This window comes from Macaca nemestrina, chromosome 19, assembly GCF_043159975.1.
Source record: "Macaca nemestrina isolate mMacNem1 chromosome 19, mMacNem.hap1, whole genome shotgun sequence".
NCBI lineage: Eukaryota > Metazoa > Chordata > Mammalia > Primates > Cercopithecidae > Macaca > Macaca nemestrina.
In genome coordinates, this window is record NC_092143.1 from 21,216,515 (window position 1) to 21,242,202 (window position 25,688).

Genomic DNA, 25,688 nt, shown 5'->3' on the forward strand with positions numbered 1-25,688 from the left:
AGCTTACGGCCGACAAACCACTCTTCTCTGTCAGTATGCCCTTGAATAGATGAGGCTGTGCAAAGTCCTTTGCTCTTAAATGTATTGCTGTCATTGAGAATATTTGGAGGTTTTCTCTTGGGTTTGTTTGGATTTTGTTTCTTCAGCTTTTGTCTAATTTTGGTTTTATTTTTCTGGAGCAGAGAAAATGGCTTTCCTTATGAAAAGTATGATAAGTAACCAGGTAAAGAATTTAGGATTTGGTGGTGGGTCTGAAGAAAATAAAGAAGAAGGAGGTGCATCTAATCCTGCAGCAGCTCAAGGGATGACTAGAGAGGAGTATGAGGAGTATCAAAAGCAAATGATTGAGGAGAAGTGAGTACATGCTACTTCATTTCCCTTAAAAAGCAAAGGAAATTCATTCTGGCCATACCTTCTTCAGTTCTCCAGTTTATTTCTCTTTGCTTTTTAAGATGCCTTTCCTTTTGCCGTTTACCTCTAAACCAAGGAAAGGTTGTTCTTCTAAAGTAAACGGTTCCCTAACATCAGCAGCTACTATGTTCTGTGTTCTATATTCTACATGTATGAATGGAAATGAACAATAATAAATTAATCTATATGTTGTTCTTAAAGCAGCTTAACACTTTCTGGTCTAGGCATGTTTTGATTGACCTCAATTTAATCATTTAGACGAAAAATGGTGGGTTTAACTATCTTTACATTCTTTCTAAACTTCACCCTCCTAGCAAGTAGAAAGTCTTCAAATTGTAAGAATTCAGACCTTATACCTAGAAAAGGGCCTAAAAGAACATAGTGTAGCTTCCTTGATCTTGCATGTGAGAGAAAAAAAAAAGCCCAGAAAGCATAACATGACAATTATGTCATAAGACTTGGCTTATCAAAGACTATGAATAGATTTGTGGACTGTTTAATATGGAAATTCTAAACATACAGAAAAGTAGAATAGTAGGATGAATACCCATATATACCTATGACATAAAATCAACAGCTTACAGTTTGCTATATTTGTTTACAGATTAAATAGATAGGTGGTAGATAATAGTTTTTAAAGTAAATTACAGATGCCATATACTTCACCCCTAAATACTTCAGCCACCTTCCTCCAGAAAATAAAGGCATTCTCTTGGCTATATAAAATATAACAAATATAAAATATAAGCAACATTTTAGGTGAGTATTATAGAATGTGAATATCACCAACAACTTTTCGCCACTTGAAGACTGATTCTGAAATAAATGTAATCTTTGTGTAATTTTTTAATGTTTAAGGTAGAATTAAAGTTCTTTTAATAATCAGTTAAGAAATGAAACATCAATCTATAGGTTAAATGTTTATCATATATTTCAAAAGAAAAGTATTTCTTTTTTGCCACCTGGGCTCTTTTGCTAATGATCAATTACATAATAGTTGCCTAAATCCTATCGCTAAGATGATTATAGGTGAAAAGGTTAATGACCTGGAGGAAACAAAGAAAGTACAAAGACTACATTTAGCGGAAACCTTGTCTATTGTATTCTTTTGAAAGAAATCATGGCTTATAAACTACCTAGAATACATTATGCTTGGTTCTGCAGTAAGTTAAAGTTGGTTTTTTAAAAAAATGTCAATGCAACTAGTAAAAATGATGTTGGTGCTAAGACTTGGGCACAAGAAGCAGCATTCCTTGAATATTGGCTGATTTTACCTATGGTATGCAAAACAACAAAAAGCTGTAAAAGCAAAATAAGTACTGTGTAATGGAGAATAGAAGACAAACATCAGCATCAAACATTCTCAGATCAAGAAGGCTAATGAAAACAACAATGTAGACTACAGTTGTAAGCATACAAAATATCATTTAATATGTTCAAGCAGCAGATCCGACTGCAGATAAGGCATCTATTTGATTAACTAATGTCCTAGTTTTCCTTAATTTTATATCTGGACAGATCAAAGCTCAAAATGGCCAAATCATACAGTCAATCAGTAGATTGAGTTGTCAGCTACTCAGCTTTTTGCGTACGTGTATGTGAGAATATTATATATTTGTGTGGTCACTCAGTTTAAGAAATAGTGTCAGGACAATGGGGCATTCGGCTTCCCTATGATACAGAGGGATGACTTTCAGTCCATTGTTTGAATTTTCAAGAGTTTCACCACCTAGAATGCAATATGTAGTAGGCATTAAAAATAATTCACCACAAGATAAACACAGAGATAGCTACAAACAGTAGAGTATATATAATAATTAAAATGAATGTTAGCAAATAAAAGCCTCCTACCTAAACCCATCCTCATCATTTTAGGAAGTGGGGAGATTGACTATATGAATTATAAATAAAAAACTATTTAGCAATGCACTCTAATAATGCACATTCATTTTTCTTTTCCTTCTGTGTTCAATGTGCGTGTGTGTGTGTGTGTGCACACCACTGGTAACATTAGTACTGAAAGAGGTCTAAACATAAATAGACTATCTGGAAAGGAAATAAAACAATAGTCTGTTTATCCCTACATTTTCTCAATTATATTAAAATGTTTCTTTGCCTTACTTATGCTTCAGCAGTTTCTACAATACCATTTGTAACTTGACTCTGACCTTTGTTTTATTCAGTAATTGTTTGGACGTCTAGTATGAGCATAGCATTGTGAGGAATGTACCGAAATGGAACAGATGGGTTTTCTTCTGCAGGAATTTACACTTTACGGGGAGACTAGCTAGCTGCATGTGACTATAAACGGAGCAACCAGTTTTTCTGTGTGATTTGTAGACTGGCTCTAGAGGACTGGAATCTAACTCTGTGTGGCATTAGTATCAACAAATGGATCAATGCGGTTTATAGTTATCTGATTTTCAACAAAGGCGCCAAAATAATCAGACCAGGAACGGAAAGTCTTTTCAACAAATGGTGCTAAACAACCGGAAAACATTGAACTTCGAACCCTACTTGACACTACACAAAAATAATTTGTTATGTGGCATACACATAAACATAAAAGCCAAAATTATAAAGCTTTTCAAGAAAAAAGGTAGGAGAATATCTTTGCAACTTGAAAGTGGATGAAGGTTTCTTTATCATGACCCAGATTGGGAATGACCTTATCAATGACCATAAAATTATTAAATGATAAATTCAACTCTAAGTTGAAAACTTTTATACGTTAAAAGATGCCATTAAGAAAATAAATGGGTAAGCCAGACTGAGAGGATATATTTGGAAAATATATCTGACAAAGGACTGGGATCTAGGAAATATGACGAACTCCTAAAACTCAATAATAAAAGCAAAAAAAAAAGGGAAAAGTTGGAACAACTACTTCAGAAAGATAGATATATGGCCAATTAAGTACATGAAAATCTTACGTGAAAGTACATGAAAAGCTGCCTGATATCATTAGTTGTCTTGGAAATGGAAAAAATGTAAATCACAGTAAAGTAGCACTCCATAAATACCAGTATGACTAAAATCAAAAAGACAAAAAATATTAGATGTTGCCAAAATGTGAAACCACTAGAACTCTTGTTTCAATTGTTGAGACATAAACTAGTATGACCACTTTGGAGAAAGGTCTTGCTGTCTCTTATAAAACTAAATGTATCCCAGTAAGTCACCCTAGAACTCAGCAAATTCCATGCCTAGTTATTTACCCAGTAGAAATTAAAATAGATGTCCACAATAAAAACTAGAACAACAATATTCAAATCAGCTTTACTCACTGTAGCCCCAAATGGGAAATGATTCCGGTGTTCATTAACAGAAAAATGATTAGACAAACGGTGATTGTATTTGTGCAAACAATAGAATACTTACCACTCAGCAATAAAAAGGAACCAGCTACTAATACATAAAACAACAAAGTGAAATCTCAAAAGTATTTTACGCTGAGTGAAAGAGGCCTTACACAAACATGAACTGTATAGTTCCATTTTATGAAGTTCTAGAACAGGCAAAACCAATCTATGGTAGAAAAGGTGTGGTGATTGCCTCTAGGGCTAGGGGGTAGGCCTTGATCAGGAATGGGGTTGGGGAAATTTTCCCAGGTGAGAGTAATGTTTTCTATCTTGAGAGGGTTTTGGGTTACACAGGTGTGTGCATTTTGGGGACTCTTTGAATGGTGTGCTTAAGAGGTTTGTGCATTACATTGCATACAACTTTTGCTTCCCAAGAAGAAAAGAGAAGCTATAAACAAACATTTCACGCTAGTTAATGACATGCATATTGAAGAGTTTGGGGGAAATGTTACTGATTTCTGCAACTTTGAAATGTATCAAAAAAGTAAAACGTGGATAAAGAGAGGAATAGATGTGATAAAAACGTACCGTGAGATGCAAATTTTAGAATCTATATGGATTTGATATTAAAATTCTTTCAACTTTTCTGTATGTTTGGAAGTTTTTACAGTAAAATGTGGGGAGAAAAGGTCTGCTGCTTGTCCACGCCACAGGTCGCTAATCTCCTGGACAGGTTACTTTATTCGGTGTCCCTCTCCAAAACTAGAAGGTTGAACTCGATGCTTTCTCATGCCCGCTCCAGACCTGACATTCTGGGGCTGGAAATGAGTTCAGAGAGCACCTGAGCCCAGGGCCTGTGATCAGTAGTTTAACCTGATCGTTTGCTGCAGCTCCTTCCTTAACACTTAGCTGTTTGCGTAATGGTGAAGATTATTTCCAAACTCAGAGTCAAGACATAGAAACCAGTTTTCACCTGAAAATAAAAACAGGGGATTTGTTTTAAGCAGATACTGCTTTCCTCAAAGACAGTTCACCAGATCCACGGGTAGAATTCCCGTCAGGCCTCACATGGGCCTAAACCAGGAAGCAGGAGGCTGTTGAGAGGCCACGAGCACTCTTTCCCCATCTCTTGCCATTGCTTCTATCTGGGCGTGACTGCTTTGTTCTTCCTCAGCAGCCAGACTACAAGGTTGGTGGAAAATGACAGCCAATGGCTACCAAGTTCATCTGTTATTTTGCCAGCCACATTGCAAGTGTCTGTCATTCTTAGCACCAATCCTATATTTTCAAAGAAGAGATTTCATTTACTGAGCTTGGTCTAACCCCATATAGTCAGAGGGCAGGGCCGTGTATATAAATTCAGCTACCAATAAAGCACTTCTGTGGGCAGCAGGGAAGGGTGATGGTGCTTGTGAGCTTGCAGACATCTCCAAAGGTGTCTGCTTTTGTCTGGATCATCATTAGCAGGAATGTCCATTTCAAACCAGCATAACCGTGAGTCCAATTAGATCATTCACACAGCAGGATCCCAGTCTGGCATTCTGGAAACATACCCTACCTTGTTTGGGGCTACCTCCTTCCAAACCAGGAAGAAAATGCCATGCCTAAATTGGGGTCTGGAGAGAGTAACAATGAAGGGAGACAGGTTTATATTATATCCCCCAACACCAATGGTCTTCAAAGAACTGCCTGGTTCTGGACACTGTGACCCTATTTTAGTTTGCATAAGAATCGCTCGGGAAGCTTGCTAAAAATGTAGCTTCCCCTCCCCTGCACCCCGAGATTCTGATGCAGCAGGGCTAGGATCAGGCCCAGGAAGCTGCATTCGTCATAAGTGCACCAGGTGATTCTGAGGCTCATGGTCCTTGGCTGAACAGTCCATGGAAAACTCTATGTTGGGAATAATCACCCTGCCCCTCTCCTGGTTCGCATCATAAAGAGATGCCTAGGACCAAATTGTCTTTGGGACTTAGGGGTATATACTGAAAGTTACAACAGTAGAGTGACAGACAGGCAGACGTTTGGGGACCTAGGAAAAAAATCCCATATTTCCCAAGTGTCTGCCAGCAGTGGCATCTCAGAGGGTGTAACCCAATATCTGGCTCCTCTATGCACGGTTGGGAATGTCTTCAGCTCTCTGTATCCTTCTGATCCTTTATTCTTTAACTTTTAGGATGGAAAGAGATGCTGCATTTACACAGAAAAAGGCTGAGAGGGCATGCCTCAGAGTTCATCTCAGAGAAAAATACAGGCTCCCAAAGGTAAGACACTCTGAACACAGGAAACAGCTAATCATTTCTTAATTACCAAAAAATGGGAAGTCATACTTGATTATCCACAAGGGATCATGCTGAATATATCCTAATTGTAACTGAGATGTTTGATATAGTGAAAAGGGAACTGAACGAGGAGTTCATAAAATCTTGATTCCATTTTTTAACCTAACTTCTATGAACTTCCACTGTTGCTTAAAAAAAAAAAAAAATGGAGTTAATACCTATAAATGACATTTTAACATAAATTTATCTAAAGATTCTCGAACTTCTCTATGTAAATACACAATGGGGACAATAATCATAGCTGACATTGGTTGAGCTCTTTCTAGGTACCAGGCACTGTGCTTTGTGTGTATGAATTCATTTAGGTCCTGTTCATCTCTGCCTTACCATAGAGGAAACACAGGCATGAAGAAAGTAGGTACCCTCCTGCCATGGGCCAGACAGCCAGGAAAGGCAGAGCCCATGGTCCTGATTTCTATGATATTCCACCTCTATTTAAAATGAACCATCGATTGCTGGTTTGGGGAATAATGTAGTAGAGACAGTCATCACCCAGCACCATCTTATGCATCTCAGCACTGGCTGAGGATGACTGCTGTAGGTTGTGGCCGAGTGAGTCGTTGGTCTCCTGGTGGGAAGGGAATGCCTTGACATGTTGTAGAACATGTCTTAGATGTACTATTCCAGGGCTTGCATCCAGTAATGACAGAGGGCCTGTCACTTGCTACTCTGACTCATACCACCTGACTCCAGCTTTACTACCTGTCCACCTGACTAAATGACTCCACCTTCAACTTCTGGGTTGGTCATTCAACTTCATATTCCAAAGATGCACCATCCCTTAAAGAACATCTTCTATCTGGAGAAGCCAAAGAAAAAGATCCTCCAAAGGGCATGATCCCAAGTATGAGAGCCACCTCCAAATCCGGGTGGTTTAGAAAGTGCTGCTAAACCAACTCCTTCCATTGATCCCCAGCAGATCCCCAAAAAAAACTGGTTTTAGAAACTATAAGCATGAAACAAGGGAGAGTCCACTGTCTATTCAAGGTCACTGATGAAATCACCAAAGACTTAAACATGGTAGAGGTTGATCCCTAAGGTTCCCAAGGAACCCGGGTTCTGTTCTTAATAAGAGAAGGAAAACCCACAACAAAATGTAAGCTTATTTCATCCACAACCAATGAACTTGTAAAAGAATGCCTTGCTTTTCCTATCCCACCCTCCATTCAGGTTTAATAACTTTTCCCCACTGTGCTTGCATTTTGGAAGAGTGAAGCACTTCTAAACACTGTCCTTTCCACTTTCATTGTCTGGTGAATTTCCTGAAACTCCCTGGATGTCACTGGCTCTCTTTAGCAATGTGGCCTCCCCCGAGGCAGGAAACTTGACTCAGATTCATGCTGCTTCACTGAAGCTCTGGCCTCTGCTCTTGTGCCATCTGATTAAGGCACCATCAATCTTGTTGGGATGAAGCAGAAATGTCACATACACACACACACACACACACAAACACACACGATTGGCTGGGTGTGCATCGTCCAGAATGGTAGAGCTTTTTAAAGATTTATTTTTGACAACTGTTATTCTTCTGTAGGGATCTAGGGAGAACTGGGGTTCAGTTGTGGCTCTGTGACACAGTATCACATGGTTTTAAAAAATATCTGAGTCTCTTAATTTACGCAGCAGGAATAGAAAAAAAAAATCTGAGCCTCAGTATCCTCATCTATAAAATGAGGGCTGAAGTACCTAACTTCATAGGATCTTTGTCTGAGATAATGTAATATAAAGAACCTAGTACAGCACCTGACAATAGAGCTCTTATTGTTGACATTATGATCTCTGGGCACAAAAGTCTTATTTCCTGATAAAAACAACCAGGGGTCTTGAGGACCGCCAGTCCTTAGGTGTGTAATCAATGCAACAATGGAGTTTCCTGAGCCTCAAGGCCCCAAGCCTTTTATCTTTTTCTCCACTAATGGTGAATCAGCAGTCTTGCTGACTTCCAGATCCTCAGGAGTGAACACCCTTAGACTTAGCAGTAAGGTTTAAGTGCTCTTTTGAGAAAAATAATTCTCAAATCTCTGTGCCAGGGTATCCTTTGAAACAAAAGCCTTTCCAACAGAAACTATGGAAAAAGGAAAAAATGATAGCCATGAAATGCACAAATCCAGGTCCTCCCTGGAGAATGATTGCGGCTATACCTGCATAGGCTACTGCTCCCTAAAGCCAGCTAGGGGGAGGGACCGACATGAAGGACGTTGATGAATGAACAGTAGAGCTTACCAGTGTCTTTCACTGCCTGGCTTACTGATGTTCATATATCCCCTTTTCTATAGCTGTTTCAAATGCATAATGCATTTGAGACCCCACCTGATTTCCTCATAGACCATGAAAGAGACCATAAAGCTCATCTAATAATCTCATACCAGTGCGTCATTTTATACCTGGGGAAACTGCAGCCCAGGGGGGTTAAGTAGCTTTGCAATAAGCCACATCTTCTGTGACAGACTCAGGATTGGAACTCAGGCCCCACAACCATGAAAAAGAGCAGTTTGTTCACAAAAGGACTTTGACAAAGCTCCCCGTCTCAAGGCATTTGTTCTTTCTACTTCTTTTTTTTTTTTTTTTTTTTTTTTTTGAGACGGAGTCTGTTGCCTGTTGCCCAGGCTGGAGTGCAGTGGCACAATCTCAGCTCACTGCAAGCTCTGCCTCCCAGGTTCACGCCATTCTCCTGCCTCAGCCTCCTGAGTAGCTGGGACTACAGGCGCCCGCCACCATGCCCAGCTAATTTTTTGTATTTTTAGTAGAGATGGGGTTTCACTGTGTTAGCCAGATGGTCTCGATCTCCTGACCTTGTGATCCGCCTGCCTCAGCCTCTGAAAGTGCTGGGATTACAGGCGTGAGCTACCACGCCCGGCCTCTTTTTACTTTGGGTAAATTTTTTACCCAAAATTTTAGGGCAGTTTTGAATTCCATGTGGCTTAAAAAAAAATGGGAGTATATTCTTTCTCCTGTGTTGTCTAACAGTTTGACCCTAGATCTGCAAGCAGCTGTCTAAATTCCAAATACAATCCAAACAAACAGATGAGGATTTCACTTGAAAACATTGTACACACCATCATTCACTGCAGTTTACGTCCAGGCGGGGACCCCCTTCTCCAAGGGCATTTTTTGTTTGTTTAAGTTCTAGGGTATATGTGCACAACGTGCAGTTCTATTACATATGTATACACGTGCCATGTTGGTGTGCTGCACCCATTAACTTGTCATTTACCTTAGGTATATCTCCTAATGCTATCCCTCCCCCACTCCCCCACCCCACGACAGGCCCCTGTGTGTGGTGTTCCCCACCCTGTGCCCAAGTGTTCTCATTGTTCAATTCCCACCTATGAGTGAGAACATGTGGTGTTTGGTTTTCTGTCCATGTGCTAGTTTGCTCAGAATGATGGTTTCCAGCTGCATCCATGTTCCTACAAAGGACATGAACTCATCCTTTTTTATGGCTGCATAGTATTCCATGGTGTATGTGTGCCATATTTTCTTAATTCAGTCTATCATTGATGGACATCTGGGTTGGTTCCAAGTCTTTCCTATTGTGAATAGTGCCGCAATAAACATACGTGTCATGTGTCTTTATAGCAATATGATTTATAATCCTTTGGGTATATACCTAATAATGGGATGCCTGGGTCAAATGGTATTTCTAGTTCTAGATCCTTGAGGAATACCCACACTGTCTTCCACAATGGTTGAACTAATTTACAGTCCCACCAACAGTGTAAAAGTGTTCCTATTTCTCCACATCCTCTCCAGCACCTGTTGTTTCCTGACTTTTTAATGATTGCCATTCTAACTGGTGTGAGATGGCATCTCATTGTGGTTTTGATTTGCATTTCTCTGATGGCCAGAGATGACGAGCATTTTTTCATGTGTCTGTTGGCTGCATAAAAGGCTTCTTTTGAGAAATGTCTGTTCATATCCTTTGCCCACTTTGTGATGGGGTCGTTTGCTTTTTTCCTGTAAATTTGTTTAAGTTCTTTGTAGATTCTGGATATTAGCCCTTTGTCAGATGAGTAGATTGCAAAAATGTTCTCCCATTCTGTAGGTTGCCTGTTCACTCTGATGGTAGTTTCTTTTGCTGTGCAGAAGCTCTTTAGTTTAATTAGATCCCATTTGTCAATTTTGGCTTTTGTTGCCATTGCTTTTGGTGTTTTAGACATGAAGTCCTTGTCCATGCCTATGTCCTGAATGGTATTGCCTAGGTTTTCTTCTAGGGTTTTTATGGTTTTAGGTCTGACATTTAAGTCTTTAATCCAAGCTAAAGGAGGATGTTCGAACCCATCACAAAGAAGCTAAAAACCTTGAAAAAAGATTGGACAAATGGCTAACTAGAATAAACAGCATAGAGACGACCTCTTAAATGACCTGATGGAGCTGAAAATCATGGCACGAGAACTACATGACGCATGCACAAGCTTCAGTAGCCAATTCGGTCAACACTGATCAAGGGTATCAGTGATTGAAGATCAAATGAATGAAATGAAGCGAGAAGAGAAGTTTAGAGAAAAAAGTGTAAAAAGAAGTGAACAAAGCCTCCAAGAAATATGGGACTATGTGAAAAGACCACATCTACGTCTGATTGGTGTACCTGAAAGGGTCGTTTTTATATTTGGTTGCATTCGTAACAATGGATTCTACACACAGTGTTTCAAAACTGTGCCTATGGTATGGAAGATACTACAAATACCAATAATACAATTGTCTGCTTTTTGTAAACCACATAGAAATTCTAATCCCGTATAGCTAGCCATAAAAACAGCACCTAATAAAACACGATAAGAAAAATCAGCTACTCTGGGCACACTGCCTATGAGTTAGCCCTGCTCTGCAAAGAGCAGTTTAAAAACTAAAATTAAAAAATTTTTAAAAATCAGCTGGATCGTATTCCACTCAGTCCAGTTATCACCAGCTGTGGCTAACTTCCCCTACCCCAGTGCAACACCTTGCGCTTGCAAACCAGCCCCACCCTTGGGAGCCTCCTCTGCCTCCCGCGCTGTCACTTGTCACACGTTACCCTCCCGCCCGCGTCCCCCCGACCGACGAGGCTCTGGGTACGGGGACCCTTCGATGGCCCATGTGGCGAAAAAGAGGCTCCGGGGGACAGACACGTTTCCCAGGCTAACGTCTGCCCAGGCTGTGCAGAACAGCCGCTCCCCTCCAAGTCAGATCCCGGCTGGAGCGCGGAGGGCGCCGCGGCAGACAGCGCGGGCCCTGAATCCTCGACGCCGGCGCCCCCTGGTGTTCCTAGCGCCGCGGCCACTGGCACCCGCGGGAGGGGGAACCCGGGCTGCGGGTGGTGGCAGGACCAGGGCGGGGCAGAAGCCAATTTCCAGAGGTGACTTAAAAAAAAAAAAGTCTTGATAGGTCATTGGATGGAATGGGGGAAAAACAAAATAACAACAAAGAAAGAAAAGAAAAAAAAAAGTCATATTATTTTGTTATTGAGGACCTACTCGTGCGTTTCCTATCCTCCCATGGCATAACGGGAGAGGGAGCTCGCAAACAGCCGAGTTTCCGCTGTCTCCGCAGTGACCGTGCTGGAGAGAGATTCTGAAACGACAGCAATCGAGGGCGGGCTGAAGGAGTTGGAATCTTCAGCCTTGAGAGGATGTGACTGAATAAATGAAGCTTATGGGGGCAGAATCATGCCCCAGGCCTCCAGTGCCATGCTTTTTATTCTAATGCTGAATTCAGTCAATTTACCCAGTGGCTTGGCTGCTGGTTGTTACTGAACTGTAGGTACCTAAGGTCTGTCTCATTATGCAGAGAAATCTCCGCAATGGAACCTTTAGAGAGCCATCCTCAGAGAGAGGCCGGGCACGGTGGCTCACGCCTGTAATCCCAGCTCTTTAAGAGACCGAGGCGGGCGGATCACCTGAGGTCAAGAGTTCAAAACGAGCCTGGCCAACATGGTGAAATCCCGTCTCTACTAAACATACAAAAAAAAAAAAAAAAAAAAAATTAGCTGGGCGTGTTGGCGGGCCACTGTAATTCCAGCTACCCAGGAGGCTGAGGCAGGAGAATTGCTGGAACCCGGGAGGCAGAGGCTGCAGTGAGCTGAGATCGGGCCACTGCACTCCAGCCTCGGCGATAGAGCAAGACTCCATCTCAATAAATAAATAAATAAATTAATTAATTAATTAAAATAAAAAATAAAAAGCCATCAGAAAAACATGGTGGGGATGCGAGGTGTAGGGTTTTGTCTCCTAGATGCTTCATTAAGGAGCAAGGAGGCCCTGGAAGGCCAGACAGTGCCCATCTGGGTCACTAGGAGATGTAATTGAGAAGCCCAAGGCATGGTGCTCTGTCCAAAGAACTGGAGGGAAGGAGAGGAGAGGCAGGCCTGTCAGTGCTGCCTCTTACTGCGGCCAGGCGAGGGGTCACTCAGGGCTGAAGCAAAGGAACTGCTGTATTCGGTGGGAAACAGAGCAACAGATTCCCAGGTCCTCATGAGTCACCTCCATGGAGCTTGGCTTCCGAGGTCATCTGAGGAACATGCCAACCATCACTCCCCTCCAACCCTCTTAAGTTCTTTTCCTAGAACAGGTTCAGGTTCCTGGATGACCACAATACTTTGGTTCCTTGACACCAGTGTCTGAGTGCTGTTTCTCTTTTCAATAGACTTACTTTTTTACGTCCGGAAAAGAACATCCCATATGTGTGCACTCTATACATAACCATAAGGATCGTATACATTTAGGGACATGCCGAAGGTCACAAAGCTTGCTGTGACAAATGGAGACTCAAGCCTCCTTACTCTTCATCCACTACTTTTTGTGCCCCCTTCTCCTCATATCCCTTTAAACTGGGCATCAGATTCCTGATGGTAGCCTTTAGAACTGAACACACTGTCTAACAAAGAAAATGGCACAGGACAGAAAGCAGGGATCCCTGGGACTCTAGTGGGCTCCTAATAACCTTCCCCTTCCTGCCAGGTTTGCAGAATACTTAGCCTGTGCCATCTTCTAAAGCCCATATTGGGTAAGCATTCATAGTAATAGTATTAACAGCCCACAGGGAACTGGACGAATTTAACACGTCCTCCAGCTAATGAGGGATGACCCCCTGGGTACCTCATTCACAATTCCCCAGGGTCACCGCCACAGCGCTTACATAACAGCAGGATTCAGTTCTAGACCCTTCCCCTGACCAAGGCCCGACAGGGAGCAGATCTGAGAAAATGTCTTCCCAGGAGCTGTCAGGTCTAATGAGGATAACTATGTCACATTTTGGAATTAGAACTGTATTTTCTAAAGAAATTATTTGGCTGGTGTTTCCTCTGAAAAAGAGTTTCACTCTTGCTGACAGGGAAAAGCAAATGTAGACTCTTTGAAAAGGAACAACACAAGCCATAGCCCTCTAGATAAACAATAAAAGGTCTTGGGTCTCAAGTTTATTAATTGTTAGTGACAATACTATTTGCTATGCCAATGTCTTTTGATGACCATTGTTAATTTCGGTAATCAGATAAGTAATTAAATAAGTGCAGTAAACAAATTGCAGTTATCTGCAGTATGTATATGTATATGTATCTATACCAGTCATTATAATGTCCATGTACACATATCCAGATTATGTCGATATCCTCTAGTTGTCAAATTATAGGTCATCAGAGGACTTAAAATGCCTAAAGTCATCCTTGATGCTTACGTTAGATTTGGATCACACACCACTAATTATTCCGGACCCTGTATCTTCAGTTTCTCCTTCTTCATTGGCCTCTCCTTAATAAAAGAGGTCAAATCTCTCCCATCTAAAACAAGCAAACAGTACTTTCTGAGTAAACATGGCTTTTTAGGTATCTTCCCTTAAATGACTAGTTCTCACTGCTCTGCTGAAACCTTCTTCTTCCAGATGTTCAGTGTCTGTCTAAATACAGTGGGTGGTTCCCTTAATTTCTCTTGGGGCCTCCTTGTTTCTTCTAGCACTGATGATCGCTTCTTCCTTAAAGCCTACTTTCTCCTCAGCTTGCAGACATCACCCTCTGGTTCTGGTTCTTGTTCTTGTACTGCTTCTTCTTCATGAGTTATCTTTCTCTGTCTGCCTCCAAATTGTGGGATATTCTAGGGTGCCCCCTTGGCTGGCTCTTCTTCTCACTCAAGCCTGAACATTGTCCACGAGGGCTGCACCTTGCCGTTGCTTTCTGCTACCACCTACATGTTGATGATTCTCAAATCTGTACTTCCAGACCACATCTTCTCCCCAAATTTCCCAACTGCAGCTACGTTTACTTGGACACTTCACAGATAGAACCAGCTCATATCCAAAACTTACTTGCTCATCCTCCCTCTAAACCTGCTCCTCCTATAGGCTCCACTTCCATGGGTGACTCTCCCGACAAGGCCATCTCCCAGGCTGGCTACCAGATGTCACCACTGCCTCTTCCCTCCTTGCTCCAGCTGCATGTCCAGTAAATCGCCAAGTCATCTTAATTCACTTCTGAATAGTTCTCAATTCACCATAGCTTTTCTACTTGGAGTCTTGTCCCTCTCCACACTGAGGTTTCTAAAATGCAAATCTGATCCTCTTTCTTCCCTGTTTTTTTTTTTTTTTTTTTTTTTTTTTTGTTGTTGTTGTTGTTGTTGTTTTTTAAGGCCACTATGTCTTTTAGAATAAAATCCAAACTCCTTGTCCTGTATGCCATGATATGGCTCCTGTCTCTCCAACTTCACCTCTTGCTACTACTCCCTGCCTGGACTAGCGCTTCCTCCTGCTCTGTTCCGTGCTACCTGTGGCCTTTCTGTAAGACTCTGGTTAGTGCCACTTCTTCCAGGGCCTTCCATGATCTCCCTCCCCCTACCTAATTCTGGATTTGGTCATCCTCCTCCATGTTCCCATATATCTTGAGTCCATGTCTCCTACATCATCTTATGACCCTAAATATCTGCACCTACTGTGTGCTCCTTTAAAAAAGGGGCTGACTTTTAAATCTCTCTGCTCAGTGCCTAGCAAGGTGACTGGGATATAGAAAATGGCACACACACACACACTCACACACACACACACTCACACACACACAGTGATTGCTGAGTAAATGGGTGTTATTGGGGAAAAAGAAAAGAAAGAAAAATGCCCAGCTGGGTGCAGTGGCTCACGCCTATAATCCCAGCACTTTGGGAAGCTGAGGTGGGTGGATCACGAGGTCAGGAGATCAAGACCATCCTGGTCAATATGGTGAAACCATGTCTCTACTAAAAAATACACAAATTATCTGGGCGTGGTGGTGCGTGCCTGTAATCCCAGCTACTAGGGAGGCTGAGGCAGGAGAATCTCTTGAACCAGGAAGCTGGAGGTTGCAGTGAGCAGAAATCGTGCCATAGCACTCCAGCCTGGCAACACAGCGAGACTCCATCTTAATAAAATAAAATAAAATAAAATAGAAACACCCAAAGAACAAAGTATCAAAAATAGCAGAAAAATTTACCCGCCATTAGAGTTACATTAAACTACAATTTTATGAAAAGAACAAGTCCAGATTCAACATTGTAGTTTTGTATAAAACACAAAGGTTTCCTTGTTTTATAAGTAAAACACCATATTTCTTCAAGTAGAGGAAGTAATATGTTTTAAATAAAGCTACAAGATTCTTTCTAAAAGCAAATGTGTCCTTCTCCCTGGCCAATTTAAAATGTATATGTAAGTCAAGCTAAATTAATAAGAGAAAACAGTTCCACAATGAACCCTAATCCTATTAACAGAATTGTCAATCTAGGTTAGTCATTGAAAAATAATGTTGTGACCCCTGCTGAGCTATATGATTTAGTTACACCTGGTGTTTATCTGCCGTATTAAGGGCACCATTCATTTCGAATAAAGATGCATATAGGAGAAACTCAACAGAGTTGTCATTAAATGTGTCACATTGAAAGCTCCATTACAGTTGAATTTAAAATTTGCCTCTTAAAAAAAAAAAAAAACAAAGATGATTGTGTGAACCTTCCTTTGCCAGACCCCTTCAGATTAGGAGCTCTTGAGGCTGCCCAGCAGGGTCTGAGACACCGAAACCTCCTGCTTTCTGAGCAGCTGTTTCTGGTGGCCAGGTGGCGGGGAGGCCATCAGAGGCCCCATCAGCCGCCATCTCTTCCTTCCTCTCCTCACCCTGCCCCAGTTCGGTTTGCTCCTCCTACTTATGCCCTTGAAAGAGCAATGGACTGCATGTCTACAGGGAGCACGGGGATGGGAAGGAGTCACTGGACACTAGTGAAGCAGGATTTCAAGACGTGTTGCTTGGCCACACCAGCTTTGTCATGTCATCTTCACAAGTGCCCTGTAAGGTAGGTAGATATCACCTCGACTTTACGGATGAGAACACCGGCTCAAAGAGGGAAAGTGACTTTCCAAGGTCACAGAGCCAGTAAATGGCAGAACAAGACTCTACCACGAGACAAACCGAGTCCACAGGCCATGTTTTCTTGCTAGACCCTTCTGGCAGCTGTGTTAGGTTCTTATGCCCTAAAAAGCAGAATGACATTTTTGAAGAATCATTACCTCTCGAGACCTCACTTGCCTCATCTGTAAATGAGGGGCTTGGATATGCGGCCTCCAGGAGCTTCTTGAGTCCCTGTGGAATGTCTTCATAAAGGAAAGAGGTATGAGATGTGCACAGCTGGTATCTAGAAATTCTCATTCCCTGTAGCTCCCGACGCATGCACACTTTCAATCAAATTGAAAACCGATGCCTATTCCTCAAGAAGACAAATCCACACCATCTGTCCTAATCTGCGGGTGCTGAGGGGTCTTTAAGTAGCTGAAGAGGGAAGAGCAGCAGCGGGGCACAGCAGAAGGAGTAGCCAGCACACCCCAGCCCAGGGCCTTCACACCAGCCACACACTACCTTCTGAGGGCAGCAGCCCCACTCATAACCAGGACAGTGAGCGTGGTTTATGAAGACAAGTACCTGACTGCTCAAGTCCATGATCCTCACAATTATGTCAATCTCACGCTACATGAACTCCTCCATGTGAAATAAATCCATTCTTTTAGCTTTTGGTATCCTGTGGGCAACGATAAGTGAATAAACTAAAAACAAAATCAAATCTACCTAGTGTCAATCACACTGGCATTTGCTTATACACCACGCTTAGCTAACTGGACTCTGACAAGAGGAGAATGCTCAGCTTTTTGAAGACATAACCATCTAAGATAATTTATCATGGTATCTCAAGTTTGGTGAAAAGAGAAGGCCAGTTTATCCAGGTCTAGGAAGTAGTAAGTCTTGAAATCCAGGGTCACGTTTATCTTTTGGTGAATGGTCATGCATCAATCACAGGAAATGACAATGGTAGGATATGGAGCTATTCAAATAATGGGGTATTCAGCAGTGGCCATAAAGATAATAAGTCTGGTTAAAAACAAGAGATTAAAACGGATTTCTCATCAGCTGGCATAAAAATAATTAGCTCTTAACTGCATTAAACAATATCCCAAATTGATAAGATTTCTAGAAATGAGAAGATCTCTGAAACAGAGCCTCTGAGAACAAAGTATAGCCTATAAGTCCTCTAATTATGTTCTGGCTCACTCATTCATTCATTCACGCCACGGTTCTCATCCTTGAGCCTTCCTTCCCTCCCTGGAGCTGCTTCCGGCCCGTAGTGATGCTGATTCACATTGGCTGTAACTGCACTTGTATTTGGGGATTGTAATGAGCCATTACTTCTTTTCCTTGAAGTGTGAACTGTGTCCAAATATTCCTGGTCTCCCCAACCCAAGATTTGTCAATGGGCAGCAGAACGTGTGGACAAGACATTCATTGTTTGAACTGCAGACAAGGTCCTGTCAGCAGGGTGGTTCATTAGGAAGAGAGGAAACAAGGCTGCTGTGTCCACTGTATAAATCCCATTTATGCTTCTTAATTGCTTGCTCTGTCCCGGATCTTTCTCTTAAGGGCCAATACTCTCCCACCGTCTCTTTCACTGTCCATGCCTTCTTTATCCCAGGGATCCTTTCAGCAGGGATCCTGACACTGAGCTGCCCTCTTTCCTCTAAAATATTCATAACCACCACTACCACTTATCCAGAGCTTAGATGCTTGCGAGGCTGTTTCACAGCATGTCTCATTCAATCTGCTCAACAGTCCTCTAAGTGGCCCTTCCATTGGACATCAGAAACATAAGTTGACTTGCCCAAGGTCATGCATTGGTGAATGACAGATCTGGGACTCGAACCCATGTCTAACTCCAAATCACACAATCTTTCGTTCTCCTAGGCCACCTCTGGCAGGAGAACGGTCTGGATAGGCTGCAGCTTTTTACAAAGGAGACACTTGAATACTTAGCCAGTTCTAGGTCTAGGGCTAGCTCAATTAGTTAGGATCCAGAGCTAACGAGGCTACAGGCCCACATTTGGTTCCAGAGGGCATGATTTTCTCCTCTAGCCACTCAACAGCCTTGTCTAGTTGTCCTACCTTTAGTCATAAGGTTTCCATGGCACAGGCCTCAGCCCAGAGTAATCAGTTTCAAGACTAGCATCATCTCCGGAAGCAGTCATGCTCTGGGGGAGGGCCAGTAGCCTTGTCCTTCTAGATCAACGGTGAGTGGAGGACTCTCTGACCAAAGCCATTGACTACATCCAATGCTGTCTTTGGACCTGGACATCTGAGGCCACTGCCCTGCGGCCCATGTTTTAGAGGGCTCTGGTCTCTCTTCTAGCCACCCTCTTTCACATGGGGTGAAGAGTCTGTGGGCCAAAGGGCCTAGACCAGGCAGAGCCACACCCCTCTTGTAGACCATGCTCAAGCTGCTCAGGACCCCAAACGGCCTGCCTAAGTGCATTCCAGAGCCTTCCCAGGCCTCCGATGCAGATCTGTTCTCCTGAGAGTGGCCAGGCAGACTAGGCCTGAGGAGTGGGGTAGGGGGTCATGCTCCCAAGGTCCCAAGGCCCTTCCCAGTGAGGGCTGGAGCCAGGAACTGGAGAAAAAAGAGGGCCAGGTTGTGAGCCAGGAAGTTCTATCAGCACTTGTGCTCTACCATTCACAAAAATTAGGGGTGAGCCTGACAAGAGGTAAGGGGAGCTAGGGCTGGCTAGGTAGCTTTCTCCTAGAATGGAAAGCCTAGTGCTAAAGAGGAAATGACTAAGCCTGGCTTGTTAGAAAAACCAAGGCTTTGAGTGAAGGTAGGAGTCACTGCTAGGTCAGAGATAAGGTGCCAGGACATCACAGCCTCCTGAGAGGGCTAACCCCATGTGCAAGATTGCCCACAGTAAATTCCCCTGTCCACCTCTGAAGGCTCTTATTTTTATGAATAACTACTACTGGGTGAGTGCTTAACAGATTCTAAATAACTCATTTACCATCTAATCAACCCTCGACAGCTCTAAGGCAAATAATGCAATTCTCCACATACAGACAAGGAAATAAAGCTCAAAGAGGCTATACAAAGTGCCCCAGGTCACCCATCCTGTAAGTGGTAGAACTAACGTTCTCACTCAGGCAATTTAGTCTGCGATGCCCCAACAGGATTACAAAGATAAACTGGTAGCTATGAAAACAGAGCTCTTTATAGCAAAGAGAACCTACAAATTTAAGTATTGTTAAGGCTGTTATCTTCCCTGACAATAGGTTCATTGAATCATTCAGTAAACATTTATTTTAATCTTTGAAAATATTTATTTATTTGTTAAGACACAGTCTCTCTCTTTGGCCCAGGCTGGAGTGCAGTGGCGCAATCTTGGCTCACGGCAACCTCTGCCTCCCAGGTTCAAGCGATTCTCCTGCCTCAGCCTCCCGAGTAGCTGGGATTACAGGCGTGTGCCACCACGCCCTGCTAATTTTTTGCATTATTATTAGAGACAGGGTTTCACTAATTTGGCCATGCTGGACTTGAACTCCTGACCTCAGGTGATCCCCCCACCTCAGCTTCCCAAAGAGCTGGGATTACTGGCTTGAACCACCATGCCCGGCTATTCAGTAAAGATTTAATTCTTTGTGTCTGCATGCCAGAAACTTTGCTGGGCTATGAGACAGAAAGATGAGTAACTTACAGCCTTTGTCTTCAAGAAATGTGGAGCAGTGGTTCTCAAACTTCAGCAAGCCCCCGAATCACCAGGAGGACTTGTGAAATCACAGATTGTGAGGCCTGCGCCCTGAGTTTCTGAATCAGTGGGTCTGAGTAGGGTCCCAGCGTGTGCATCTCTAGTGAGGTCCCAAAAGATGCTGATGCTGTTGGCCTAGAGAACCCACTTTGAGAACCACTTTGATAAAACTTAGGGCAATCAAGATCCTCTCCATGAGGCAACGTAGAATTGCACTGCTCTTGCTTCCCTGAGCAAGAGGCACAAGGATAAAACAAACCTCAGAGTCGCCCTTGAAGGAGGAAACCATCCCGAAGCTTCTTCAAGCACAGCAGAGCCATGGAGAGTGGCCTTGCTGAGGTCTCCCTGTGAATGGGAGGCAGGCGAGCACCATCCCGTGAGCCCTCGCAAGTGTGTTCAGTGTTTTATAACCCTGGCTGGCTGGCTGCCTGGCTTTCCTTTGGCCCCTCTAGCTGCCCGTCCCTGCAGGCCCACAACAGTTACCCTGTCCAGGTTCAAACCTGGCGACATGCTTGGGGATCTTACTACCAACCTGAGGGAAGGGGCCAGAATTCCTGGGAATGTCTTTTCAAATCACTTGCATTTGATGTCAGGATGCATAAGAGAGGGCAGATGTCCCACATTTGCGTGAACTGAGAATGAGTCGGCCACCTTGTGCTTTTCCTCTCCTTCCTGCAAAAAGGCCCAGAAGATGATCAGCAAGGAAAGCAGCTGCTAGGGAAGGCAAATAAAAAATAAATAGAAATGCACAATTGGCTGGGAGCCCCTAGGGATTAACTAACTAATTAATCCCACAACAGTTTGACCAGGAACTAATTAATCCGTTAAGCACTTGGAGGGCCCAAGGCCCTGGCCAAGAGCAGGGAGAGGCTTCACATCTCCGGAGGCTGGCGCGGAGTGGGACTGTCCTCCCGGGTCTCCAAGGAGGGCCTCGGTGAGGACTGTCCTTCCCAAAATCATTGGTTCCCCCTGCATCAGAAATCTGCTTCTCAAGCTATTTCTTGAGCCAGGTTCCTGTGTCACTCTGCCCAGGGAACCGAATCAAAGAAGAGAGCCCCGAGGAAAGGCTGCTGGGCTTCAGCCCCTCCAAGTAAGAGAGCCACAGACAGTTAGAACTGGAAAAGATTTCAGCCATCTGGTCCTTCCAACCCACTTTACAGATGAAGAAGGAAGTTTACAGGTTACCCTCGTGTGCCGTTTGGACCTAGAGACAACTGATGTTTCCTTCCAATCATTCCTACGCAGCACCCAGACAGGGGGAATTCAGATCTCCCTTTAGGTGCCGTCTTTAACTCCACCTCAGAAGTCACCAGGTGCAGAAATCTTTCTTAAAACAATGTAGTCTGATTGACTTAGATCATCATTTTTTAATATGATTTTTCATGAGCTTTGGTAACAAATTTAAGGCTGGTCACAACATATTCAGGTGGCTCTAACATAGATCTTTCCTCTCATTAGCTTTTCTGACACTCTTTTTAATCTTCTGTTTCCCTGAAACCCAGGTCACCTCATGTTACAACCTGATCTCCAAAAAATCTGACAGCAGCCATCTGGGGATGTAAGCTAATGTTAACCTTTCCCAGAGAATGGTTTTCTTTAGACTCCTCTCTCATTACAGAACAGGAGGCTTTACAGTCTAAGTGGTGAAACAATCTCAACTGAGTATGGTGGTGCATACCTGTGGTCCCAGCTACGTGGAAGGCTGAGGTGGGAGGATCGCTTGAGCCTAGAAGGCCAAGGCTGCAATGAGCCAAGATTGCACCACTGCACTTCAGCCTGGGTGAAAGAGATAGACCTTGTCTAAAAAAAAAATAAAAATAAAAATAAAAATAAAAGAATCTCAAAGACCAGGCAGCCTGCACTAAGAAATTCTGGAACAGACACTCCTAGAATCACAAAATGAAATGTGCAAGGCACTTGTGATAGCATCAGCAACACCGAAGGCTAGACTGCCAGGATGCTGAGTGGGGGCCATGCACTTGATGGTTCACTTAATACATGTGTGCTGTGGGCCAGACTCCAGTTCAGGTGCTAACGGTGGAGTTGAATCTGACAAGGGCCCATGTCAGGGGCTCCCTGTCTAGTGGAAGGGAGGAAAAGAGCAATGATTAAGCAAAAGTTGCCACTAAGGTGTGATGAGTGAATTAATGCATACTGTCTAGTCACTATAAACTGAAACCTCATCCTTTAGAGTGGGGTCAACCAGGTGAGTGGATCTTGGCATGTGCCTGATAGAGTCTGCAAGACTTGGAAAGCTGCCCTTAGGCAGAGTTGGGGTGTGATGCCCCAGCTTTTGTGTGTATAAGCATCACAGAGAGAAAGGGCTTCTTAAAAATCCAGATTGGGTTGGGAGTGGTGGTTCACGCCTGTAATTTCAGCACGTTGGGAGGCCGGGGTGGTTGGATCACCTGAGGTCAGGAGTTCGAGGCCAGTCTGGCCAACACAGTGAAACCCTGTCTCTACTGAAAACACAAAAAATTAGCCAAGTTTTGATAGTGTATGCCTGTAAACCCAGCTGCTAAGGAGGCTGAGGCAGGAGAATCACTTGAACCAAGGAGGCAGAGGTTGCGGTGAGCTGAGATCGAGACACTGCACTCCAGCCTGGGTGACAGAGCAAGACTCCCTCTCAGAAAAAAACAAGCAAAAAAAAAAAAAAATCCAGATGGCTGGACTCCACCTCCAGAGTGCCTGCTTCAGTGAATCTGGGATGGGGCCCAAGAATCTGTAGTTCCAGCAGGCTCTAGATGATGCTAATGCTGCTTGTCCAGGGACCACACTTGGAGAGCCGCCATACTGGAAGGTTCTGATTGACCCAAGGTGCCATGAAGGAGGGACGTCCCTACAGGAGCCTCCACGACTGCCACCAGGACCAGGCTTGACTGCAAGGCCAAGTGTGCCACTCACTTCCTTTATTCTCTACAGACTTCCTCCTGCTGCTTTTTAAAATGTATTTAGTTACTGAGTTAGTAGGTTTAGAGTTATTTATCTATCTCTATTTATTTTTCACATAGAGTGAAATGGATGAGAATCAAATCCAGATGGCTGGAGATGATGTGGATTTACCCGAAGATCTCCGGAAAATGGTAAATGAAGATCAAGAAGAGGAAGAAGATAAAGATTCTATTCTTGGGCAGATACAGAATCTCCAGAACATGGACTTGGATACCATAAAAGAAAAAGCCCAGGCCACCTTCACTGAAATCAAGCAGACAGCGGAGCAGAAGTGTTCCGTGATGTGAGGGGTGGGAGGGGTGGAGGGAGGGAACCAGTCATCCTTGGAAAAGACCACTCTCCTGTGGGACGTTTCGAGCAGTACATGTTTTAATGTAGTGAACACATTAAGGAAAACCACGATGATCCATTGATAGACAATCATTTGGTTGTTCTAAATATTCCTGGCAGAGCATTTAGCTAGCACCTTGCAGCAGGAACCATATTTTCCTTTTAGTTATAAATGAGATGAACTGGAAATTTTCAGGTGTAAATGATGATGCAGAACACGTATCTGCTTAAAGACCTTGAGATGAGCCAAGAAGAAACAAAAGCAAGTGGCATTTCCTCTCCAACTTTCTTCCTTGGAGGCCAAGTTCTCACCCTGTCCAACTATTCGCAGGACACCAGGTCCCTTCAGAGAAAGATGTGGAGAGTCAAGGTGTCCACTGGAAGCCGGGTTGCCCACAGGGAGCTGAGGCTACAGACTCCAGGGCAATCAAAGGTCACCACCCCCACCCCTCACCTCCAGGCTCCTTGAATTTGTCAGTGATACTCATCAAGTTTGGTCCTTGGATGCTTCTCAGCCAAGTGGCGGTAGCAGGGATGTGGTGAACAATGAGAAATTGAGGCAGGGAATAGACCTCATCAGCCCTTTGCATTGGAGATCATCACTCTAGTGGCCATGGGAAGAATGGAACCGAGGGAGGCACAATTATAGGCAGAGGGAAACCAGGGAGATGGCTGCTCTTTTTGAGTTGAGCTTAACTCTCCTTGTCTGAACTTGGTGATAGCAATGGAAACAAAGTGGGTAGACTAACAGAGAACGTTAAGAAGTTAAATCAGTCTCTCTCTGTCTCTCTCTGTCTCCTCCCAACCTATTTCTCTCTCATCCCCTTCCCTCCTTCTTGTCCAATCTCCCTGTCTCTTTTTTTTTTTCCTTCTCCTGTCCCTTCCTATCCCACCCCTTCAGACTACCTTCCAGCAAATCACACTGTCATTTGGTGCCACAGGCTTTCAGGGTAGGCACTGATTTTTTTTCCCTAATATCTGCTCTCTTTCAAAAGGAACAATTCAAAAGACTTAGGACAGTTACCACTGAAACACTTCAAGCTATTTAGCTAAAGCCCACCAAACCAAAACAAAATACTGATTTTTTTTAGTGAATCTGTTCATATGGTGAATAAAGATCTATCAAAGGAAAAGGAAACTGAGACCAAAAACTTAGGGTCTAACTTGTTCTAAACCCAGAGTTCCCAAATGTGTTGTACAAGAAGTTTTATGTAATAAAAATATGCAAATAAAACAAATGAATAAAGGTCTAAAACCTATGGTCCTTGGCAAAGTTCAGCCTGTCTTGGAAGTTCCTGGGAGAACATTGGTGCAATGACTGGGGCTGATTAGCTTCTAGTCCACAAACCCAGATGCCATGAGCACATTTTAAAACTGCTCGTCTTTTATCAGAAATGGCATGTGAGTTGTGATTTGTTTTATAGCAGAAACTTTAAAATACTCACTTTCTAAAAAACTACAATATAATAGATATGATTTAATTTCAGTTTAATGCCTTACTCTGCCCTGTAGTTGACGGAGTGGGTAGTATGGATGGGTGAGAGGTGCTGCATGTGGCCTGATGTCTGTACACTTTGTATGACATAAAATACTACAACTGCCAAATTGTTCCACAGACTAGCCTCAGGATGACAAAGAAGACGTGCTTTCTGTAAAAGATGCAGCCAGTTCTGCTAAGGAAATCACTAAATTGGCACTTCCTCTTGACTGCCAACATTACTCCAATGCAATTTGGTCATTGTCTCAATGAAGTCGCACAACTGCTAGAAGACTGTGACCATGATTCCTCTCATATCATATCACATAACCCCACAACACAGCCCAGTATATCACCTCACCCCACACAATGGTACCCCACATCACATTACAACAGACCACAACCTATCATACCACATTACACCACAACACACCACCCCACACTAAACCACCCCTCACCACACGGCCACACCACCCCAATCAATACCAAATCACATGTGTATGGGTTGGGAGAGGGAAGACATGTATTAGGGCATCCAGAAGGCCTTTTTCTCTCTAGAGGGTGGATTGGTGTCTGTGCTGTATGATGTCAATGAGCACAAAAAAGTCTCTCAGCATCAAAACCTAGAATCCAACAATTATTAAGGACTAGGAGGGAATCTATTCTAATCTCCCATACAATAAAGGGACCCTTTCCAAGTTGTCCCAGTTGAGCCTTATTTGAAAGCTTCCAGTGGTACAGAATTCACTATCTGCTGCTCCAAGGAAATTTAACAACCACCATTCCATTTTTAGACAGCTTTAGTTGTTAGAAAATCCTTCTTTGTCTTAAGCTGAAAATGGTTGC

General features: G+C 43.2%; 1 protein-coding gene and 1 long non-coding RNA gene across 2 annotated transcripts in view; one reads left to right on the top strand and one right to left on the bottom strand.

The window, feature by feature from the left end:
- LOC105477042 (complexin 4) lies at nucleotides 1-24,620 on the top strand. Its single transcript, XM_011733359.2, has 3 exons — nucleotides 1-354; nucleotides 5,887-5,974; nucleotides 23,095-24,620. The coding sequence occupies exons 1-3, from the start codon at nucleotides 188-190 to the stop codon at nucleotides 23,320-23,322; spliced, it is 483 nt and encodes a 160-aa protein (XP_011731661.1). The 5' UTR covers nucleotides 1-187; the 3' UTR covers nucleotides 23,323-24,620.
- The window catches only part of LOC105477044 (uncharacterized), a 144,411-nt gene that overhangs the window by 98,002 nt on the left and 20,721 nt on the right, over nucleotides 1-25,688 (bottom strand). The window lies entirely within an intron of this gene.

What these genes read in the sequence shown, in the direction of transcription:
- LOC105477042 (XM_011733359.2), top strand. Translation starts at nt 188, where the DNA reads ATGGCTTTCCTTATGAAAAGTATGATAAGTAACCAGGTAAAGAATTTA. An exon ending in AAGCAAATGATTGAGGAGAA is followed by an intron (nt 355 to 5,886) that starts GTGAGTACATGC and finishes TTTAACTTTTAG; the next exon opens with GATGGAAAGAGATGCTGCAT. An exon ending in AAAAATACAGGCTCCCAAAG is followed by an intron (nt 5,975 to 23,094) that starts GTAAGACACTCT and finishes TTTTTCACATAG; the next exon opens with AGTGAAATGGATGAGAATCA.